Here is a 25,054-nt window from a genome sequence, read left to right on the forward strand (position 1 = left end):
CACACAATAAACATAAGTTTTCACTACAGAAATCTGAAAACTTTAATAAGCAAAGTTGAAAACTGCCTCATTTGAGTGTTGAAGGTGTGCTTTAACAAACATACACAGAGCCCTTCTGCAAAAACTAGGAGATTTTTTTTTTCTAAGTGTTCAGGGAAATCTCTGTCACTAGTTAACCACTAAACTAACAATACAGCAACTTCAGTGGCCACACAAAACAAAGACTATAGACTTATACAAATCAGTTCAGTAAAGTTACTGAGCAAACAAAGAACAACAATCAAGCAACTCTAGAAAGGGGGAAAAATCTGATTTCCAGAGTTGCGGCATATACACAATGTACAGTTTTCAACAAAAAAGGCATGCAAAGAAACAGTAAAGTGTGACCCATACACAGGGAAAAAATTAATAGAAACTTAATAGAAACTTAGGAAGCCCAGACGTTGAACTAAAGACTGTAAATCAACTATGTTAAAAATGCTCCAAGAGCTAAAAGAAACCATGTACAAAAATACTGTAGTCATTAAAAAGATCATAAACAAATGCTATAAACAACCTTACATTCATAAATATGACAACTTACAGAAATGGGCCAATTCTTCAAAAATTACAAACTACCAAAACTCAACCAAAATGATAGACAATCTGAATAGCCCTGTAACACTAAAGAAACTAAATATATAATTAGAAAGCTCCCTAAAAAGGAATCTCCAGGCCCAGATGGTTTCACTAGAGAATACGACCAAACATTTAAAGAATTAACATCATTTTCACACAGTCTCTTCCAGAAAAATGTAAGAGGAGGAAACACATGCCAACTGATTTTATGATGCTTGTTTACCATACTACCAAAACTAGACTTTGCCAGGCATGGTGGTACATGTCTGTAGTACCAGCTACTCAGGAAGCTGAGGCAGGAGGATCGCCTGAGCCCGGAATTTTGAGTTTGCTCTGAGCCAGGCTGACGCCACAGCACTCTAGCCCGGGTGACAGAGCGAGACACTGTCTCAAAAAATTAAAAAATAAATTAAAAGTACAAAAAGGGAAAACTCCGACCAATATCTCTCACAAATTTTGATACAAAAATCCTTAATATCAGCAAACAGAATCCAACAATATATATAAAAAAATTATACACCAAGGCCAAGTCGAATTTATTCCAAGTATTCGAGGCTGGTTCAACAGTCGAAAATCAATCAGTGTAATCTACCAAATTAATAAGCTAAAGAAGAAATAGCATATGATCATATCAATTAACCCAGAAAAAGCATTTGACAAAATCTAACACCCTTTCTTGATAAAAACTCTCAACAAATCAGGAATAGAGGAAATTTCCTATAATCTTTGTAAAGAATATTTACAAAAACCTTACCTTTAACATCATAATTAATGGTGAAAGACTGAATGCTTTCACTATAAAATCAGAAACAAGGCAGGGATGTCTACTCTCTCTGCTCTTATTAAACATAGTACTGGAAGTTTTAGCCACAGCACTAAAGCATAAATAAATAAACAGATTGGAAAAGAAGGAACAAAATTGTCTCTATTTGCAAATGACATGATTGTGTACATTGAAAATTCTAAGGAACCTACAAAAAAATTCCCAAAACTATTAAGTGAGTTCAATAAGGTCACAGGATACAAGATCAACACGCAAAAACAAATCAATCGCATTCCTACATTTTAACAATGAACATGCAGAAATCAAAACTAAAAATACAATATAATTTATAATCACACTAGAAAAAATGAAATACATAAATATACACTTTAAAATGTACAGGATCTGTATGTTGATACATACAACATAAATGGATTAAAAACATGCTGAGTGAGAGTACCCTATCTAAAAAAATATATAATGCATGATTCCATTTATATAAAATGTTAGAAAAAAATAAAACTAATTGAGTATGGGAAAAAATCAAAAGAGTAATTATCTCTTGTGGAGAGAGTAAGAGTAGAATTTTCCTGGAAAGAGGCATGAGGGAGCTTTCTGGGTTGATGGAAACATTTTATATCTTGATAAGGTTTTACATTATACAGTTATATTCATCTGTCAAAACTCACTGAATGTACAGCCAGGATTTGTACATTTCATTGTATGCAAATTTTAGTGTAAAGAAAAAAAAGCTGTAAAGAAATAAACTGCTTTATGATATGCATTTTAAAGTATTTAGGAGGAATTGTACTGATAACTGATATTTACTTTGAAATCATCAAAGAATGAAGTCAAAAGGATAAACATATATGTGATAAAGCAAATACAGTAAAATGGTAATGGTATATGAGTGTTCACTGTAAAACTATTTCCATTCTGCTGTATGTTTGACAATTTTCATAACAAAATATTGGGAATAAATCAAAGAGTAGATGTTAGAGAAAATATGTACTTTTTCAACAAAATACTTTCCTATTACTTGTATTCTTTACTTTATTATACACACATACACACCCTTACACTATGTTACTCAAACATAGACTTTCATGAAAGTTGTCTTACTTAGAATATTTTCAGCAGCAAGTAACAACAAAATCCAACTCACAGTTGCTTATGAGAGTTCCCATTTCACATGAAAAGGAGTCTAAATGTAGAGGCCAGGTGCAGTGGTTCACACCTGTAATCCAGCACTTCAAAAGGCCAAGGCTGGAGTATCACTTGAGCCTAGGAGTTCAAGACCAGCCTGAGCAACATAGCAAGACCCTGTCTCTACAAAAAATTAAGAGAATTAGCCAGGCATGATGGTGTGCACCTGTACTCCTAGGTATGTGGGAGGCTGAGGCAGGAGAATCACTTGAGTCTAGAAATTCGAGGTTTCTACAGTGAGCTATGATCACCCCACTGCACTCCAGCCTGGGTGATAGAGCAAGTCTCTTGTCTCTTTAAAAAAAAAAAAAAAAAGCCTAAAGGTAGAGTGCTTCTAGGATTGATTATTTCTGTGGTTCACTCAACAGTATCATCAAGAACCATGACTCTGCCCACCTTTCCATTTTGCCATTATGAAAGTGACTTTCTTCAGCCTTTCCATCCCTCAAGGTTGTAGAATGGTTATTTTAGTTACAGGCATTAAGGACAAATCAGAGAGTATCTTGCAGTAGAAAAGGTATATTCTCTTAATAAAAAGTTAAAACCTTTCCCAGAAACTTCCCAACACACATTCCCTAATATCTCATTGGCCAGAACCAGGTCACATGCCCACTCCTAAGCCAGTCATTGGCAAGGGGAGTACACTGGATCTTCATGAGTAATTAAGACCAGTGAGGCTATATCTGACTCACATTCATGAGAAGTAGACCCTAAGACACAATCACGGTTTTTCCAACATGGAAGGAAGGAAATGTATATCAACGGTGTATACTACATATTATTAATAAATGAATGAGGAAAGATTAGACTCTCTTACAGTAATACATATCTATTGTCAAAACAGGTTGAAAGAGGAAATAAATGTATATATATACATTTTTTCTGGGAGAGAGGGTACATAAAACATACATCTCTTCTCAAAGCAGTTGGACTGAAAACGGGTAAGACACTGTTTTCATCATGTATGTCTAGTTCTCTTTTAACCACTTCTCTTTTAGTGGTTAGAGTGGGTTCTGAGATCTTACCATGATTCTAGATACTGTTCTAAGCACTTTTTATGTATTGATTAATTTAATACTGGCATAATTTTATGAGGTAGGTACTCTTACTATCACCATTTTATACATGAGGAAACCGAGGTGGCAAGAGGATAAATAACTTGCCTAAAATTACCCAGCAGGTAAACAGCAATGCCAGTATTTGAACCTAGATGATCTGTCTCCAGAGTCTCTTAAATGCTGCATTATATTACCCTAAGATATCTTAAAAGTAAGATGGATGATGTAGGACACTATGGATTGTTATGATATACTCCTTTCCTTCAAAAACTTCAGAAGTTAGGCTGGGCACAGTGGGTCACACCTGTAATCCTAGCACTCTTGGAGGCTGAAGTGGGAGGATCGCCAGAGGTCAGGAGTTTAAGACCAGCCTGAGCAAGAGCAAGATCCCGTCTCTAACAAAAATAGAAAAATTAGCCAGGCGTGGTGGCGAGTGCCTATAGTCCCAGCTACTCAGGAGGCTGAGGCAGGAGGATTGCTTGAGCCCAGGAGCTTCAGGTTGCAGTGAGCTATGATGACTCCACTGCACTCTAGCCAGGGTGACAGAACAAGACTCTGTCTCAAAAAAAAAAAAGAAAGAAAGAAAGAAAGAAAAAACTCTTTAGAATTTAATCTTCATATCCCCCAAAACTTAAAAAACCTTTCAAAATCATTTTACCTATGTTAAATATGCAACTACATTCTGATTATTCAGTAGAACATTTCAAAATAAAACTAGAAATTTATTGAATGAAAAACAAAAGAATTGCTTTGAATGTTCTAATATTAATATTTTTCCATATCAGAAATCTTTATACTAGAGTAAATCAACTAATGTGAAAACAGTACTTTAAATACTATTGGAAAAAAGATTTTTTAAAAACATTAACTTCTCGCCTATCCCATGAATAGTAGAGATAATTATCTTGAATACTTTTTAGCTAATCAAACTAAAAATCTCTGGAAGAGTGATTAGTATTTTCTTACACAACTTGAGAAACCCGTTTGAACAATTTCATAAGAGATGGATTATGAGTTTGAAAAGGAATGTAAAAGTACCCAGTTACAGTTTTGGCTGTTTGGACATGTGCCTGCTGTATGTACTATGTCCCTAAATCTGTTCAGGGTCAAGAATTGAAAAGGCCTGACCAATACACAGCCCATCTTGTAAAACTACAGCCTGAAGCAAGCACTTTAAAAAAAGCATGACACTTTCTAAAGGTTACAAAGAGTAAATAAACCATCAAATTACTCCTCTTTTATTGTTTTTTTAACACTTAAATCCTTGTGGTCCTAAGGCATCTAATAAAAAATAAACACTTTCAAGATTCTATATTCCGGGATACTTTATTGAAGTTAGACAGAATTTTCTTACTAAATTTAATATAGTTGTTCTCATTGACAATTTAAAAGGAATTTTTATTAATAATTTAAAGCTGCTACAGGAATGGACAGAAGAAAAAAATGAAAGTTCTGATAAAAAGTTTAACAATTTTTAATAGAAAGCATAAATTAATAAAATCTTAATATAGAAGTATATTATAATGCTATTTTTTGGCAATGTGGCTAACACCCATTTTAACAGTTTTCCATGTGGTATAAAGACATATTAAATATATTCTACAAATCATAATCAGAAAGGACTATGATTCTGCTTATAGGATTTTTAATTTTATGGGCCACTGAAGTGTTGCTTAATATTATTTACCACATATTATACCATTAATTACCCAGTTTTCCCTCACAACTTTCTTAGAAAATTATTATTTTAGGCTACCCCAAATTCCATTGAGTTTTATTTATTGCTAATTTAGCATTCTAAAATTTATTACTATTTAGATATTTAATAAATGTAATGTGCCCTTTCTCTGAACTATCATAATACTTTGCTCATAAATCTATTGATACATAATACATACTATGTGATAATATAGTTATTAATTTACATGGCATGTAGTACCTAATAAATCTTCAATTCTCTTAAGGCACAGACTGAGAAATGGTTTGTAAAAGGTTATCAAATGAATGCATATTTTAAAAACTTTATGGTAGAGGTCCTTTATCCCCATTGTACAGATGATTTGCTCAGAAATATATTTTGTTTAAAAACTGTCAACCTACTTCCAATTTTTAGAATCTGATAGATTTCATATTGAAATCTGGATTTTTAGTTTCTCTTCAACAACTGAAGGAGCTGATAGCACAAAGCCCATTTTTCTACCTGGATTGGCAGCTGTAGGTTGAACTGAAGATACAGGCTTTTCAGTTCAACATAATTCCTACCCCACTCACATCACATGCCAACTACTTGAATACTGACTAGAGTTGAGGTTGTTACTCCTGTGCTATTATTGTTCATCCTTACTCTTTATCAGTAAGTCTGTGGATCTATCTGATAAGGGCATTTAACAGAAATAGTGTCTAACTGCTTTTTTTTTTTTTTTGAAACAGAGTCTCACTCTGTTGCCCGGGCTAGAGTGAGTGCCGTGGCGTCAGCCTAGCTCACAGCAACCTCAAACTCCTGGGCTCAAGCAATCCTACTGCCTCAGCCTCCCGAGTAGCTGGGACTACAGGCATGCGCCGCCATGCCCGGCTAATTTTTTCTATATATATATTTTAGTTGGCCAGATAATTTCTTTCTATTTTTAGTAGAGACGGGGTCTCGCTCTTGCCCAGGCTGGTCTCGAACTCCTGACCTCGAGGGATCCACCCACCTCGGCCTCCCAGAGTGCTAGGATTACAGGCGTGAGCCACCGCGCCCGGCCCAATAGTGTCTAACTTCTAAAATGCAAACATTGTGGATTCAATATAAAGTATTCTGTTGATTCAGACTGTTAATTTGTTAATTACTGTTAATTTAAAACATTCCATTTTTTTCAAATACTATCATTATCAATTTAGGTCCATAAGGAAAAAAATGAGTAATGTTCCCTCTTTTGTTAATTACTGTGTAGTTAAGTAGGAAATACACTTTAGTACAATAGGAAAAATCTTTTTCTCTGACTTTACAGTGGTCCCCCCGTATCCACAGGTTTGCTTTCCAAGGTTTCAGTTACCTGCAGTAAACTGCTATCCAAAAATAGGTGAGTACAGTCAATAAGATAATTATAAGATAGAGACCACAATCACATAACTTTTATTACAGTATATTATAACTGTTCTATTTTATTGTTAGTTTTTGTTGTTAATCTCTTATGTACCTAATTTATAAATTATACTTTATCATAGGTATGTATGTATAGGGAAAAACATAGTATGCACCATATAGGGTTTGGTACTATCCAAGGTTTCAGGCATCCTCTAGGGGTCTTGAAACTTATCCCCTGAAGGGGGAAACTACTGTATTTTGTCTTACTTATTTATAAAACACTTAACTGTGTTTTGCTCATTATAACTAAAGCCATTTTGAGATCTAGCCCATTACAATATAGCTCAACTTTATGTTGACTATGTTATTCATTCCAGGTGATTTATTAAATATATTAATGGAAGAGTATTGAACAAAGAATAGGAGAACTGAGTACTAGTTTCTTAAAGTCTCTGGGTTTTAGGTTAGTCTAGAATCTATCTCAGGTCACTTCCATCTCTAAAACTATACAATTTCATGATCCTGCAAAAAGACTGATGATTTAGAATACATCTCAAAGATCACAGAGAGAAGGGAAGCATTGAGAGGTGATCCTAATAATTAGTATTTGATAACTGACTAGAGGCTGAGAAAATGAGGCAGATCTACCAGCAGTCTTACGGGGATAGGCTTAGTTGGTGTTCAGGGCCCACCAAAGAAGAGGGACGCTGGCAAATATCCCGGAATATCCCCAAAAAGCTACACTCTTGGAGTAGAGAGTAGAAATAAACCAACCCTCACTAAGATGGAAACTCAGCCTCCAGTCAGCTCAGTCTCTCACTAGTAAAATGATCTGCCCAACGCTAACTTTCAGAAGCAAATGTAAATGTCTCTAGAGAAAGATAATACCAACCAAAGCCTCAAATTTCCTTTGTGAATTTTCTTTTTTCATGCACAAAGTTATTCATTCAATAAAAATGTACCCTACTTTCTAGGAGATAAAATCAAATGACCAAAATCGAAGGGGGAAAAAAAAAACAATAAAAATAGATCTACAAGAGGTCCGTATATTAGAGTTTATTGACATATACTTTAAAATATATGTGATTAATATACTTAAGAAATTACACAACAAAATGAACTTCAACAGGAACTGAAAATTATAAATGAAGAACCAAATGGAAATTTTAAAACTGAAAAATACAATGACTGAAATTAAGAACTCAATATACTGACTTTATTAGTAGATTAAACAAACTGACGAGAGGATTAAGGAACTGAAAGGACAGGAGAAAATAGCCAGACTGAAAAATGGAGAGAGAAAAAGATGGAAAATATAAACAAAAACTCAGTAATAATATAGGAGATTTGAATAAGACTGACAAAGTTGATCAATATAATACATATTCTTAGAACATTACATCCAAGAAACACAGACTACACATTCTTTTCAAGTTCATCAACGCTGGAATATTTACCAAAATGGATTATATGCTTGGCCAGAAAGCAAATATCCACTTATATTAAGTGATTGAGATTACATAGAGTATATTATCTCATATAGTAGAAATAAGCTAGAAACCAATTTTTAAAGGTTAATAAGAAGTAAAAGAAAATTCCCAGATTTTTTTTTTTTTTTGAGACAGGGTCTTGCTTTGTTGCCCAGGCTAGGGTGCAGTGGCATCATCATAGCTCACTGCAACCTCAAACTCCCGGGCTCAAGCGATCCTCCCACCTCAGCCTGCCGAGTAACTGGAACTATAGGCACACACCATTATGTCCAGCTAATTTTTCTATTTTTGGTAGAGACAGGGTCTCGCTCTTGCTCAGGCTGGTCTCAAACTCCTGACCTCAAGCGATCCTCCTGCCTCTGCCTCCCAGTGTGCTAAGATTACAAGTGTGAGCCACCACACCCAGCCATATACATTTTATATTAAAAGAATATATAAACAAATATTGAACTCTAGTAAATAATATGCATACTAAAGTGTGTAACTTCCAACTTAATTGGCAATGCATCAAAAAAATAAGATCAACAACAGACGGATATATATGAAATCAAGCATAGACTCTAGATGATACGTATATTAGATTCTTTTTTTTTTTTTTTTTTTTTGAGACAGAGTCTCGCTTTGTTGCCCGGGCTAGAGTGAGTGCCGTGGCGTCAGTCTAGCTCACAGCAACCTCAAACTCCTGGACTTAAGCGATCCTCCTGCCTCAGCCTCCCGAGTAGCTGGGACTACAGGCATGCACCACCATGCCCGGCTAATTTTTTGTATATATATATATTTTAGTTGTCCATATAATTTCTTTCTATTTTTAGTAGAGACGGGGTCTCACTCTTGCTCAGGCTGGTCTCGAACTCCTGACCTCGAGCGATCCACCCGCCTCGGCCTCCCAGAGTGCTAGGATTACAGGCGTGAGCCACCGCGCCCGGCCTAGATTCTTATTACAGCCTCAACAAATGACAAACTCAGTGGCTTAAAACAAATTCTATTACAAAATTATTCTATTATCAAATTTATTCTATTACAGTTCTTTAGGTCAGAAGTCCAAGGCATCTGCAGGGCTATATAACTTTTGTAGTCTCTGGGAGAGAATCCATTTCCTTGCCTCTTCCAGCTTCCACCTACACACACATTCCTTGGCTTTCAGAACCTTCCATCTTCAAAAAGCCAGCAGCATAACATCTTCAAATCTCTTTCTCTCTGACTACAACCCCTACCTCCATCATTACTTCTCTTTCTCTGAGTCATTCTCCTGTCTCTCTCTTGTGAGCAGCTTGCTTTATTTATTTATTTATTTATTTATTTATTGAGACAGAGTCTCCCTCTGTTGCCTGGGCTAGAGTGCCGTGGCGTCAGCCTAGCTCAAAGCACCTGGGCTCAAGTGATCCTTCTGCCTCAGCCTCCCTGAGTAGCTGGGACTACAGGCATGCGCTACCAGGCCCGGCTAATTTTTTTCTATATATTTTTAGTTGTCCAGCTAATTTCTTTCTATTTTCTTTTTTTTTTTTTTTTTTTTGTTAGTAGAGACGGGGTCTCGTTCTTGCTAAGGCTGGTCTCGAACTCCTGAGCTCAAATGATCCGCCCGCCTTGGCCTCTCAGAGTGCTAGGATTACAGGCGTGAGCCACCGCGCCAGGCCTTGTAAGCAGCTTTATGATTCTTATGAGAGTCAACATCTGGGTCCACCCAAATAATCCATCAAAATCCCTCCATTTCAAAATTCTTAATTTAATCACATCGACAAAGTCCCTTTTGCCATATAAGGTAGCATATTCACAGGTTCTTGGGATTATGACATGGACATCCATGGGTGCCATTATTCTGTCTACCACAGTGGGTATGTGGATGTTTACTGTGAAATTCTTTCACCAATTATGTACATTTGAAATTTTCCTAATAAAATGTTGGGAAAAAAATTAAAATCCAGGAATGCAGATAAAGTGTTACCATCAGTATAAATATGAAAACCAAAAACTATCTTTTTCCATGAAAGGGAGAAATTTTTTCCCCTTTTTAAGAAGAAAGCTTTCTTTTCAATGAGAAATTTCATTGAAGGTAGCATATATTCTTTCATGTGATTATTAAAAACACTGTTCCTCCTCTTCCGAAGATAGTGTCTAAAAGCACTCAAAATGGTCTGGCATTTGACATATCATCATAGGCTTTCCTATAATATAGCCCCTAACACAACTAGGCCATATCGAACCCTGGTAATAGAATTGTTTATCTTTTTTTTTTTTTATTTCAATACATTTAGGGATACAAATGCTTTTTTCTAACATGGACGAATTGTATAATGCTGAAGTCAGGGCTTTTAGTGTATGCATCAACCAGAATGGTGTACATTGCACCCAAGAGGTAGTTGTTTTTATCTCTCACCCGCTCCCACCCTCCCCCTTTCTTAGTTTTCAACATCCATTACACCATTTTATGACCATATATACCCTTTCTTCAGCTCCCACTTGTAAGTAAGAACATGTCATATTTGTTTTTACATTCCCAAGATATTTTACTTAGGATAATGGTCTCCAGTTCCATCCAAGTTGCTACAAAAGACATTATTTCATACCTTTTTATGGCTGAGTGATACTTCATGTGTATATATACCACATTTTCTTTATGCACTCATTAGTGGATGGGCACTTAGGCTGATTCCATATCTTTGCAATTGTGAATTGTGCTGCAATAAACATTCAGGTGCAGGTGTCTTTTTTATAAAATGACTTCTTTTCCTTTGGGTAAATGCCCAGAACTGGGACTGCTGAATCAAATGGTAGGTCTAATTTTAGTTTTTGAGGAATCTCTGTACTGTTTTCCACAGGGTTGTATTAGTTTATAATCTAACCAACAGTGTATAACTGTTCCCTTTTCACTGCCACGTGCAAAAGAATGAAACTGGATCCCTCTCTCTCACCATATATAAAAATTAACTCAAGATGGATTAAAGACTTAAATGTAAGACCTGAAACCATAAAAAGCTAGAAGAAAACATAGGAAAAACTCTTCTGGATGTTGGCCTAGTCAAAGAATTTATGACTAAATTCAGCAACAACAATGCAAATACAGCAACAAAAACAAATAAATAAATGGGACTTAATTAACTAAAAATTTTCTGCACAGCAAAAGAAATAATCAACAGAGTACACAGATAACCTACAGAATGGGAGAAAATATTGACAAATTATACATCTGACAAAGGACTAATATCTAGAATCTATTAAGAACTCAACAAATCAGCAAGAAAAAAAACAAATAATTCCACCAAAAAGTGGGCAAAAGAGATGAACAGATTATTTTCAAAAGAAGATATACAAATGGCCAAGAAACGTGAAAATATGTTCAACATCACTAACCATTAGGAAAATGCAAATTAAAACCACTAACACCGTTCCTTTGCTAATCTGAAATTTTTCAGATTTTTAAAGGAGGCTTATTTTTTAAGTTGGAAATATGAACAGACTAAAATATAATATTTAAAACATAATAAAACAGAATGTTACGTTTTAAACAATGGCATAAAGTTATTTTACTTAACGAAAACATTTTAAACTAACTTTATAAAAATAGTTCTTTGTAATGGTTATCCAAGATACCATTTTTTAAGTAGGATTTCATCATTAAACACACTTTTGTTACACTAATAAGTAGCTTTATATAAAATGAATTGTAACATTTAAATTTTCTTATTATAACAATAAATTTCAACATTTTATATCCTAGAACAGGTTCATATTATAATAAAAACATTTCAGATCTCTCATTTATAGCTTATTTTCAGGATGTCATCAAATTCTATTGATTCTTCTTTCTGCCTCTTCTGTTCTATCTTCATAGTCATATATAAATCCCAGTGAACTCACTCCTAGATCATTATTGCAATAGTTTTATAGTTTATTTTCTTTTCTCCAGAATCTTACAAGCTCCAATCCATTCTATACAGTTAACAACATAGTTTTCAAAGTCAGACACATACTCAGAAATGAAACGCTTTTTAAGGGGATTTGCATAATATAGATCTCCTGCTGAAATCAACATATTTTACAATTTTATACTATATATCTCCTTTTTAAAAATATCAGTTATTACTTTTAACAATAAGGATATTTCACTCTTTGGACCCAGAACACTTGCTACATACATTTATTTTGTCACTTAATCATGTGCTGCTTTATTTCATTATTTAATCATTTCATAGGCACTTATAGTATAACAAAAACGTAATCTCCTCATGAACAGTTCTTTTTCTAGTATCCACCTATAGTACGATCTGTGTATTTCCAGGGACTCAATAAATACTAGTTGACTTATCAAGTATTAACAATCTGAAAATTCCTGTTTATTTTTTGGTTTAGTTTCCAAATTCTTATTTTCCGTTCCCTGATCATTGACGTAATCTGTCCTATTCACTTTACTTCATTATTTGGACTGTATATTTTCTTTCTAAACAAGAGGGGCTTTTAGGTCTTTTCTTCCCCCTTGAGAAACAAAAAAAGTTAAGAAAATCAAGTTCTCTTATGAAAAAAGCATTTAAAAAAGGAGCTTACCCTTCTCATACGCAACTCTTCTAATGCTTCCAGTAAACTTGTTTTGAAATCTAGTAGCTGAATAGAAAACAATGTCTCTGAAGAACTTTGAAGAGTAAAGGTAGATGATGATGACTCGGTCTTGAAATCATCCTCCATTTTAATATTTATTTCCTGTAATATAAAAAGGTTTTAACTGAAAAAAACATTTATCTAGGTTTTTCAAGTAAAAGGATAGTTACCATAAAAACACAACAACCTATATTCCGTAATCTTCCAAGTTCAGCACCAAATAACAGTTTTGTTACCACTCTGACTCTGATACAGAAAACACTCAACAACAATGGTCCTATTCTGTTTCTCTATGGCTGAGGCCTTTTCTGGTAGTGGAGTACTCTCAAAGCATAAGATTTTCTGCCTCTAAACACCAGTCTCCTAAAGGCTGTGTTCATAATCTTGCAGGCAAGGCTTGGCCCTTCACTGGTTGCTTCATGCCAGGGCTGGGATACACATTCTGCTTCCTAAACTTTGCCTTCACATAAAGCTACTTTGCAAGGGCGATGGGTGACTTGAATACTAATTAATAGCAATGCAATCTTTTTTTTTTTTTTTTTTTCTATTTTGAGACAGAGTTTCACTCTGTTGCCCTCGCTAGAGTGCAGTGCCATCATCATAGCTCACTGCAACCTCAAACTCCTGGGCTCAAGCTCAATCCTCCTGCCTCAGCCTCCTGAGTAACTGGGACTACAGGTGCCCACCACTACACCTGGCTAATTTTTCTATTTTTTTGTAGAGACAGGGTCTCAACCTTGCTCAGGCTGGTCTCAAACTCCTGACCTCAAGCGATCCTTCCACCTTGGCCTCCCCACGTGCTAGGATTACAGGCATGAGCCACCATGCCTGGCCATAATGCAGTCTTTAAACTTACCAAAGTTGGAAGCAGCAGCCTGGGAAAACTGCCTTTTATTAAAAACCAAGGGACTTAAATAGTTTTCTCAACTCAGAAAATATATGAGTCAGGCTGCAAGAAACTTTTCAACTTTTCCATTTGAAATAATTATCCAGCCTGAGCAAGAGCGAGACCCCATCTCTACTAAAAATAGAAAGAAATTATATGGACAGCTAAAAATATATATATAGAAAAAATTAGCTGGGCATGGTGGTGCATGCCTGTAGTCCCAGCTACTCGGGAGGCTGAGACAGGAGGATCACTTGAGCTCAGGAGTTTGAGGTTGCTGTGAGCTAGGCTGACGCCACGGCACTCACTCTAGCCTGGGCAACAGAGTGAGACCCTGTTTCAAAAAAAAAAAAAAAAAAAAAAAAAAAAGAAATAATTATCAATTCACAGGTAACTGCAAACAAATGTACAGGAAGTCCTATGCACCATTCACTCAGCACCCCTTTCCAATGTTAACATCTTGTATAACAATAGTACCATATAAAAAACGTGTGTTTAACTTTGGTGAAATCCACTGAGATTTTGAGGATTTTACCAGTTATACAGGCACTCATTTGTGTGCATCTGTATATATACTCCTATGCAAGTTGATCATGCATATAGTTTCATGTAACTATGACCACAATCAAGACAGTCTTGAACAGAATTCTAATATCAATACAGGTTCCCTCAAGCAAACTCTCTGTTGCTATACCCACTCTCTTCTCCTACCTTTAACCCCTATTAAGTACTAATCTGTCCTCTATAATTTTGTTATTTCAAGAGACATAAATGGAATCACATATCATGTAACGTATGGCCTTTTTTTTAGGTTCATCGAAGTTGTTACATGTATGAATAGTTCATTCCTTTTTATGTTGAGGGGTATTTCGTGGTATGAATTATTTTTTATCTCTTTATTTATTATTATTTATTTAACCACTCACCCATTGAAGAACACTTGAGTAGTTTTCAGTTGGCAGCTATTATGAATAAAGCTATTATGAACATTCATGTACAAGTCTCCATCTGAACATTAAGTTTTCATTTCTTAGGGATAAATGCCCAAGAGAGCAATAGCTGGATTGAATGAATATTCAGTCCATTTTTAGTCATAAAAGAAACTGCCAAACTATTTTCCAGAGTGGCTGTATCATTTTATATTCCTACTGGCAATGTATGAGTAATCCAGTTTTTCCAACTTTCTGCCAGCATTTGGTGTCATCACTATTTTTTATTTTAGCCATTCTTATAGGTAAGGTATTAATAAGCATTCTCCAGAGAAACAGAAATAACAGAATGTGTGTGTGTGTGTGTGTGTGTTTACATATGTATTGGTGGGTGTGGGGAGGGAGGGAGGAAGATATGTGAAAGAGTTACATACATACATACATACACACACACACACACACACACACACACACACACACAGGGTAGAAAAGGTTTATTTTGACGAACTGGCTCACACAATTGTGGGGCTAGCAAGTCCAAAATCTTTATGATAGGCCAGCAGGCTGGAGATCCGGGGAAGAACTGATGTTGCAGCTCATGTCCAAAAGCAGTGTGGAAGCAGAATCCTTCCTTCCTCGGGCACTCCTCGTCTTTTGCTCTTAAGGCCTTCAACTGATTAGATGAGGCCCACCCACATTATGGGGAGTAATCTACTTTATTCAAAGTCTATTGATTTAAATGTTAATCACATCCATAAAAATACCTTCACAACATTATCTAGACTGGTGTTTGACCAAATATCTGGGTACTATGGCCTAGCCAAGTTAACACGCATAAAATTAACTAACACAGGTGTGAATGCAAGAAACTTTCTAAAAGGAAAACTTCCATTCCCGAAAATGATGAGCTATGTTATTTGAACAAACCCTCCTACTAAAACTAACAATTCTAAATAAAATATTTTTAAATCTTCTTAAAAGTATTAATGACCTGAAAAGATAACAAATTATGAAGCTAAATTATAAATTCTAAGATAGACCCAGAACCAAGAAGTAAACTGAGAACAAAATGCCATCTTTACCCTGGCAGCATCTGGTAAATGAAGCAAAATTAAACTGTGGTTTTGATAGATTCTGATTTAAGAGGTATGGAATTCAAACTTAGGGCTTGCCAAATTAGGGAGTCTAATATAAGTCACACTATATTAAGTGGAATTCAGAAGAGTTAATCTCTCAGGTAAAGTTGAACCAAAAGTAACCCACCTTGTACAGGAGAGCTGCCTTAGCACCAAGCAAATAAAGTATAAGGAGAAGAAAAGGGAGGAAAAGACAAAGAAAGAGAAGAGAAAAAAGTCTTATCTCAGAAAGTTGTAAAAAACTTAATTTCACATGAATTTGTTAATAAAAGTTGCCTCATAGGATGGTGAAAGAAACTTCAATCTAGGCCGGGCGCGGTGGCTCACGCCTGTAATCCTAGCACTCTGGGAGGCCGAGGTGGGCGGATTGTTTGAGCTCAGGAGTTCGAGACCAGCCTGAGCAAGAGCGAGACCCCGTCTCTACTAAAAATAGAAAGAAATTACATGGACAGCTAAAAATATATATAAAAAAAATTAGCCGGGCATGGTAGTGCATGCCTGTAGTCCCAGCTACTTGGGAGGCTGAGGCAGTAGGATTGCTTGAGTCCAGGAGTTTAAGGTTGCTGTGAGCTAGGATGATGCCACGGCACTCACTCTAGCCCAGGCAACAGAGTGAAACTCTGTCTCAAAAAAAAAAAAAAAAATATTCCACTGAATTGCACAATAGATAAATAAAAGGAAATCCACACCTATCATAGTAAAGTAACCCAAAGTAATCTGAAAAAATCTTAAAGTGGCAGCAGCCTTCTCAAAAGCAGCATTTGAAGCCAAAAGTCAATGGAATGATATCTTCAATGCGCTAAAAGAAAAATGCCAACCTAGATTACTATACCCAGCAAAAATAACTTCCAAGAATGAGAGAGGAATGACATCAGTAGGAATGAAACTAGTAAGGACCTCCAAAAATCCTTTCCTCCATAAAAGCAAGTGAGAACACTGGCAAGCATTGTCACAATCAACTTTTTCAAGAAATTAGAACTTTTTCTGAAAATTAACCAAAGACTTACAGCAATCCAGGGTATTTATAGAGAAAAACAGATGAGTCTAGGTAAAGTATGGAAGCTTTGTGGTGTTTTAATTTGCCCTTTCCCCAGATCTATGAGAGCCTTGAAAACCAACGGTCCTACAATCAATGGCATAGCAGCCACTAGGAGTTAAAATGGAGTTGGAACATCTCCAAACCTCTATTTCTAGAGAATTGTTATTAACTGACCTGTCTGGTAGTTCTCTAGAAAACTCCACTCACTAGACTAATCTTTATTTAATCTGACTCAGAGTTCATTTAGTGAGAATGGCATTTTTCCCAGAGGCATCTTCTGAAGAAAATTACTGATTATTCATAATTACAATGACCTGAAGCAAAGATAACATTTGGAATGCACAACAAATGGACCAAAAAATTTAAAAGGAAAATCTGGGAAAGGAGACATCCATAGGGGCTTTGAAAAGTTCTGACATGTTCCTGGGACTCTAGGATGCCATACACAGGGGTAGAGCTGTGCACATGCCGAGGAAAGACCTGCAGAGGTCCTAAACTCTCACCTCTGGCTGACTTTGAGGCTTTGCACAATCAAGAAGTGAATATTTATTTACATGTAAATAGGCAGACATGTAAACTGCCTGCCTATGCATTGAGGGCATGCCCCAACATGCACAAAGAGCATCTCAGCAAACTCTGGAAGACTCATTGCTTGCAGGCATCCAATGAAAAATCATTAACTGACCCCCACTAAGCCAACCAAATAAAGGCTTCAATTATCACACACAACAAATACAGACCTTAAAGAATTAGAACAGAAGTCACTAAACAAACAAATAGCAGCAACAACAACAAAAACAAAAAGCACCAAGAAATAAATCCTGTGGAGAAGGAAGAATCTCATTTCTACAGTTGCCATATTACATACATTACATCTTAAATACATGGTTTATAAATTGTATATTATTTTAAATGTCCAGTTTTTTAAAGAAATTAGGAACATGTAAAAAAAAAAAACCCAAGAAAGTATAGATCATACACAGGAAAAGAAAACAGTTAATGGAAACATTTCCTGAGGAAGACTACCTGTTACATTTACTAGAAAAAAAAAATCTAAATCAGCCACTTTAAATATGTTCAAAGAACTAAAGGAAAATATGCAGAAAGAACTAAAGGAAAGCATGAGAGCAATGTCTCACAAAATAGAAAATAACAGTAACAACATAGGACCAACTTTAAAAAGAATCAAAAAGAAATTATGAGCCCCACTACAAGGGCTCAGCAGCAGATTTGAGCTGACAAAAGGAAGAATCAGCAAACTTGAAGGAGATAGATCAATTGAGATTATCCAGTTAGAGGAACAAAAGGGAAAAGGAATGAAAAGAAATGAACTGAGCCTCCGAGACTTCTGGGATCACATCAAGCATACCAAGTTATGCATCACAGGAGTACCAGAAGGAAAGGAAAAAAAGGAAAGAGTATTTGAAAAACTGACTACAAACATCCCAAATTTGATGAAAAACATTATTCTACACATTAAAGAGGTTTAACAAAGTCCAGGTAGGATAAACTCAAAGAGATCCACACCTAAACACATTATAATACAATTGTCAAAAGACAAAAACAAAAATAATCTTGAAAGCAATGTACAGAGAAATTATTTGTCATGTTCAGGAGATCCTCAATAATATGAACAGCAGATTTCTCACGAGAAACCATGAAGACCAAGGGGCAATGAGATGACACATTCAAAGTGCTGCAAAAAAAGATGAATCAAAAATTCTATATCCAGGCCGGGCGCGGTGGCTCACGCCTGTAATCCCAGCACTTTGGGAGGCCGAGGTGGGCGGATCGTTTGAGCTCAGGAGTTCGAGACCAGCCTGAGCAAGAGCGAGACCCCACCTCTACTAAAAATAGAAAGAAATTATATGGACAGCTAAAAATATATATAGAAAAAATTAGCCGGGCATGGTGGTGCATGCCTGTAGTCCCAGCTACTCGGGAGGCTGAGACAGAGGATCGCTTGAGCTCAGGAGTTTGAGGTTGCTGTGAGCTAGGCTGACGCCACGGCACTCACTCTAGCCTGGGCAACAGAGTGAGACTCTGTCTCAAAAAAAAAAAAAAAAAAAATTCTGTATCCAGTAAAACAATCATTCAAATGAAATAAAAATTCCCAGATCAACAAAATATTCTCAGATCAATAAAAACTGAGTGAATATATCACTAACAGACCTGCCCTACAACAAATACTAAAAGGTGTGTTTCAGGCTAAATTGAAAGGACCCTAGACATTAACTTAAATACACACAAAGAAATAAAGAGCACAATAACAGTAACTACATACGTAAATATAAAAGACAGTATAAATATATTTTTGTTTGTAACTCTTTTCTTCCCCTGATGTAAAAGATAATGACAAAATGCAACAGTTATAAAACTGTGTTAATGGGCTTATATGTATAAAGATGTAATCTGCATGTCAATAATAGCACAAAGGAGGAGGGAGGGAATGGAGCCATAGTGAAGCAAAGTCTTTATATACTATTGAAATTAAATTAGTATTAATCTGAACCAGACTGTTAAAAAAATAAAATGTTACTTATAATCACAGGAACACCACTAAGAATATAACTCCAAAAAAACTGTAAAAGAAAATACAAGGGAATTAAAATGGTCATGGGGAAATATCTATATAACACAAAAGAAAGCAGTAATTGAAGAATGGATGGAAACAATAAGACATATAGAAAACAAATAGCAGAATAGCAGATATAAATTCTACCTTATCAGTAATTACTTCAAATATAAATTAATTACGCACTATAATCAAAAGACAATGATTGACAGAATGGATTTAAAAATATAACCTAAGTATATGCTGTCAACAAGAGACACACTATAAATTCAAAGACACACAAGGTTGAAAATAAAAGAACAGAAAAAGATGTACCATGCAAACAGCAACCAAAAGAGAGCTGGAGCAACAATACTAATATCAGTGGAAAAAAGACTTTAAAACAAAAAGTGCTACCGGAGACAAAGAAGGATGTTTTTTAATGAAAAGGGGTCAATTCATCAAGAAGATGTAACAATTTTAAACACATATGTACCTACAACAGTCTCAAATTACATGAAGCAAAAACTGACAGAATTAAGAGAAGAAATGGATAATTCTACAATAATAGTTGGAAACTTCAATATCCCACTTTGAATAATGGATAACTAGACTAGATAAATGATCAACAAAGAAACAGATGATTTAACAATACTATGAACCAACTATACCTAACATATCTATAGAACACTCCACCCAACAGCAGAATACACATTCTTCTCAAGTGCACATGGAATATTTTCCAGGTTAGACTATACCTTAAGCCATAAAACAAGTCTCAGTAAGTTTAAAAGTTTGAAATAATGGAAAGTATGTTATCCAACCACAATGTAATGAAATTAGAAGTCAACAATATAAAGAAATTTGGAAATTTCACAAATATGTAGAAATTAACAGATTCCTAATTAAGCAAATGCATCAAAGGAAAAATCACCAGGGATGCCTATATTTGGAAAATATATTTAGATGAATGAAAACAAAAACACAATGTACTGAAGCTTATGAAATGCAGCTAACAGAGTGCTTAAATTTATAGCTCTAAATGCCAATATTAAAAAAGAAAAAAGATCTCAAATCAAAACTTAACCTTCCACCTTAATACTGGAAAAAGAAGAGCAAACTAAACCCAAAGAACACAGAAGGAAGAAAATAATAAAGATTAGAGCATAAATAAATGAAATAAAGAATAGAAAGGCAAGAGAAAATCACTGAAGCAAAAAAAACAGTTCTTTGAAAAGATAAAAAAAATTGACAAGCCTTTAGCTACACTGATCAAGAAAAAGAAAAGATTCAGATGACTAAAAGCAAGGATGAATGAGGGGATATTACTACCAAATTTACAGAAATGAAGAAGGATGACAAAAGAACATTAAGAACACTTGTATGGCAACAAACTAGGGAACCTAGATAAATGGACAATTCCTGGGAACAAATTAACTACCAAAACTGACTCAAGAAGATATACAAAAACTTGAATAAACCTACAACAACTAAAGAGATTGAATTAGTAATCAGAAAATTTCCCAGAAAGTAAAGCTCAGGACCAGATGGCTTCACTGGTGAATTTTACCAAACACTTAAAGAAGTAGTAACACCAAACCTTCATAAAATTTTTCCAAAAATAGCAGAGAAGTGAATACTTATTAACTCATTCCACGAAGTCAGTATTATCCTCATGACAAAACCAGACAAAGATATCACAAGAAAATAAAACCACAAACCAATATCCCTTACAAATACAGACACAATTCTCAACAAACTACTACCAAATCCACAAACATATATAAGGAATTATATCCCATGATCAAGTGGGTTTTATCCAAAAATAAGAAGTACAAAATGAGATCCCATAGTGACATTCAAATATCTTGGTTATGACACTGAATATAAGTAAACTACCTATTACAGTGAAAAGAAAAAAAAGTCATATTGGATTTTTAAAATTCTAACTGTTTACTGTTTAGACACCAATATGAAACATAAATATACAATAAAGCTTGAAAGTGAAAGAATATCTTCTTTTCAAAAACAAACAGTTTACCTAAAAATGCCATAAAGCAAATATCAACAAAATTGCAAAACATATAAAGCATATAGATATAACCAAATCAAGGAATCAATAAAACATAGAAATGAAAAATTATAAGCCAATATAGTTCATGAAATTAGATCCAAATTCTAAACAAAATAATAGCCTACTGAACCTAACAATGGATAAAAATAATATATCATAACCAAGCTGGCTTTATCACAGAAACATAAGGTTCATTTAGCATCTCGCACCTGTAATCCCAGCTACCCTGGAGGCTGAGGTGGGAGGACTGCTTGAGGCCAGGAGTTTGAGACCAGCCTGGGCAACACAGTGAGACTCCATCTCTAAAAAAATTTTTTTAATCAGCCAGGTGCAATGGCACAAGCCTGTAGGCCAAGCTACTCAGGAGGCTGAGTCAAGAGGATCATTTGAGCCTAGGAATTCAAGGCTGCAGTGAGCTATGATGACTGTACTGCACTCCAGCCTAGCCAATAGAGAGAGACCCCATCTCTAAAGAATGACATAATAAAAATAGAAAATCAATTAAATGTAATTCTCTACGTTAAGATGGTATAAGAAAAAAATTACATAATAGATTTTAAAAAGCATATGAGGGCCAGGCGCGGTGGCTCACGCCTGTAATCCTAGCACTCTGGGAGGCCGAGGTGGGCGGATCGTTTGAGCTCAGGAGTTCGAGACCAGCCTGAGCAAGAGCGAGACCCCACCTCTACTAAAAATAGAAAGAAATTATATGGACAGCTAAAAATATATATAGAAAAAATTAGCCGGGCATGGTGGTGCATGCCTGTAGTCCCAGCTACTCGGGAGGCTGAGACAGGAGGATCCCTTGAGCTCAGGAGTTTGAGGTTGCTGTGAGCTAGGCTAACGCCACGGCACTCACTCTAGCCTGGGCAACAGAGTGAGACTCTGTCTCAAACAAAAAAAAAAAAAAAAAAAAAAAAAGCATATGAGGCCTGGCACTGTGGTTCACGCCTGTAATCCTAGCACTCTGGGAGACATAGGTGGGAGGATCATTTAAGGTCAGGAGTTCAAGACCAAGCTGAGCAAGAGCAAGACCTTGTCTCTACAAAAAAACAGAAAAATTAGCTGCGTGTGGTGGCACACACCTGTAGTCCCAGCTACTTTGGAGGCTAGACAGGAAGATTGCTTGAGCCCAGGAGTTTGAGGTTGCAGTGAACTATGATGACACCACTGCACTCTAGCTGGGACAACAGAGAGAGACTACGTCTCGAAAAGAAAACAAACAAACAAAAAAACTTAATTAATTTATCATTACCTAATGGAATATATGCATGCAACCACTTAAAATGACAATGGCTAATATTTGTTGGGCACTTCACACATGCAAGACTTTCTTCTAACACTTTATATTTAGTTCTCCAAACAACTTTGTAAGATATTTACTATTATCATTTCCATTTCTAAATGAGAAAACTGAGGCATAGAGAAATTAAGTAACTTGCCCAAGGTTACACAGTAAAGGGTGGAACCTACTAATCTGGTGCCAGAGTTGCACTCTTAACCACTACATTATATTGCCTCTCAAAACTGTGTTTGAGGAGTTTATAATAACAGAAAATATTTATGTTAAGGTTTTGTTAAAAATTGGCCGGGCGCGGTGGCTCACGCCTGTAATCCTAGCACTCTGGGAGGCCGAGGTGGGCAGATCGTTTGAGCTCAGGAGTTCGAGACCAGCCTGAGCAAGAGCGAGACCCCACCTCTACCAAAAATAGAAAGAAATTATATGGACAGCTAAAAATATATATAGAAAAAATTAGCCGGGCATGGTGGCGCATGCCTGTAGTCCCAGCTACTCGGGAGGCTGAGACAGGAGGATCGCTTGAGCTCAGGAGTTTGAGGTTGCTGTGAGCTAGGCTGACGCCACGGCACTCACTCTAGCCTGGGCAACAGAGTGAGACTCTGTCTCAAAGAAAAAAAAAAAAAAAAAAAATTAACATCCGTGCTTGCTTTGGCAGCACATACACTAAAATTGGAATGATACAGAGAAGATAAGCCTGGCCCCTGCGCAAGGATGACATGCACATGAAGTGTTCCATATTTAAAAAAAAAAAAAAAAAAAACCTACTATCAACAATAACAAAAACAGAACTCAGAGTCTTCCAAATAAAGAAAGTGGGTTGAACACAGGTATTTAGTTCCACTCCACTAAAATGACAGTGGGTGATTTAAGGCATAAGCCTTAGGACAAAGAGAATGGGAGATGAGACAAAAACAACAAAACTTTGTTTTTTGACAGGCAGATAGAGGAGTAGAAATATATACCAGACCTGGGAAAGCTAAGTCAGCAATAAAAACTGAGACACAATTGGATTTACATAACTCTCTACTCTTTCTCCCCTCCCCTGCCAACAAAGGGTCTGATGATACCTGGGACCTCTGAAGCTGAAGGTACAGCTGAAGCCAAAAACAGGATGATTACTTGAAAGTCTATCTAAGAGGTGAGACCCACCAATTCCCTCTCCCTCTCTAGTTGGCCAGATGACTGCCCCTCCCTCACCTGGACAGAAGATTGAATGTTGTTTTGATGATGACAAAAGTGAGCCTCAGGAATGGGTGATGACAGGCACAGTTGAGAGGGGGTGGGGGTGGCTACTATATAGAAAAATTTGTATACCAAATGTTGAGACACCCCGGCCCCACCAGCCTTCCTCCTCCACAGGGCTCCCACAGCTGCTGACCAGCCAGGCAGCTCTTGAGGCATCAGATTGGAAGTGCGGTCTCTAGGGGATTTGACCTGGCTAAGAAAAAAAAAAACCATAAATATTAATAATATGACACCAGGACTTTCCTCACAAAATGTTCTAGTCAGATAACCCTAAGATGAAGACCATAGTCAATAAGCCCTATCCATGCATATACAGCTTCCAATTCAGTTTTTGGGTGTCATATTCTTAGATACACAGAAGACAGCTAAAGACCAATAGATTTTTAAGGGAAAGTGTCTAATTTCAATGACAAATACCAAAACAAATTGAAAAATTTAAAAAGCAATTCAAAGGAAGCAAAGATTAATATCATAATGATATTAAGAATATCATTAATATTCTTATTAAGAGATAAGAGTGTATGTTACATCTGTAGAAAAAAAGATGCTACCATAAAAGGAAGAGTCACAGAAACAGTTCTTTTAAAAATTAAGATAATTGAAATGAAAAATTCAATAGAAGAGTTAGAACACAAAGTTAAAGAAATCTTGCAAAAAAGAGCAAAAAGCCAAAGAAATATAAAATGGAAGAAATAAATTAGAAAAGTAGAGGATTAATTCAGAAGGTCCAATAACTGAACCCTAGACGTCCCAAAAAGAGTGAACAGAGAAACTGAAGAAAAAAATCATCAATAATTTTCAAAATAAATTTTCCCAGTACTAAAAAAAATATGACATTGCATATTAAAACAGCCCATGAAGTGCCAGCACCAAGACATATCACAGTGAAATAACTGAACACTAGAGAAAATGGAAAGATCCTATAAGCTTCCAGAAGGGAAAAAATTTTTTTCATATAAAGGTCAAGAATTACATTGGAATTTTCAATATCCACAATCAAAGCTAGAATAAAGAAACTAAACCCTCAATTTTAAGGTAAAACGATTACCAGATTGGAATTTTACTAGCCATGTCAAGTGTGAAGACAGAAGATATTTTC

General features: G+C 35.8%; 1 protein-coding gene and 1 non-coding gene across 2 annotated transcripts in view; one reads left to right on the top strand and one right to left on the bottom strand.

The window, feature by feature from the left end:
* Positions 1 to 12,879, bottom strand: part of CCDC73 (coiled-coil domain containing 73) — a 94,513-nt gene extending 81,634 nt beyond the window's left edge. The window contains exon 1 of the mRNA XM_069470565.1: positions 12,742 to 12,879. Within this exon, the coding sequence (XP_069326666.1) occupies positions 12,742 to 12,879 (138 nt within the window). The remainder of the gene's footprint in view (positions 1 to 12,741) is intronic.
* Positions 12,880 to 23,349: 10,470 nt separating this feature from the next.
* On the top strand, positions 23,350 to 23,452 carry LOC138385538 (U6 spliceosomal RNA). Its single transcript, XR_011233771.1, has one exon. It is a non-coding gene; the product is annotated as a U6 spliceosomal RNA (small nuclear RNA).
* The last annotated feature ends 1,602 nt before the right edge of the window (positions 23,453 to 25,054 follow it).

The sequence above is a fragment of the Eulemur rufifrons genome, chromosome 6 (genome assembly GCF_041146395.1).
Source record: "Eulemur rufifrons isolate Redbay chromosome 6, OSU_ERuf_1, whole genome shotgun sequence".
In the NCBI taxonomy this organism is placed as follows: Eukaryota; Metazoa; Chordata; class Mammalia; order Primates; family Lemuridae; genus Eulemur; species Eulemur rufifrons.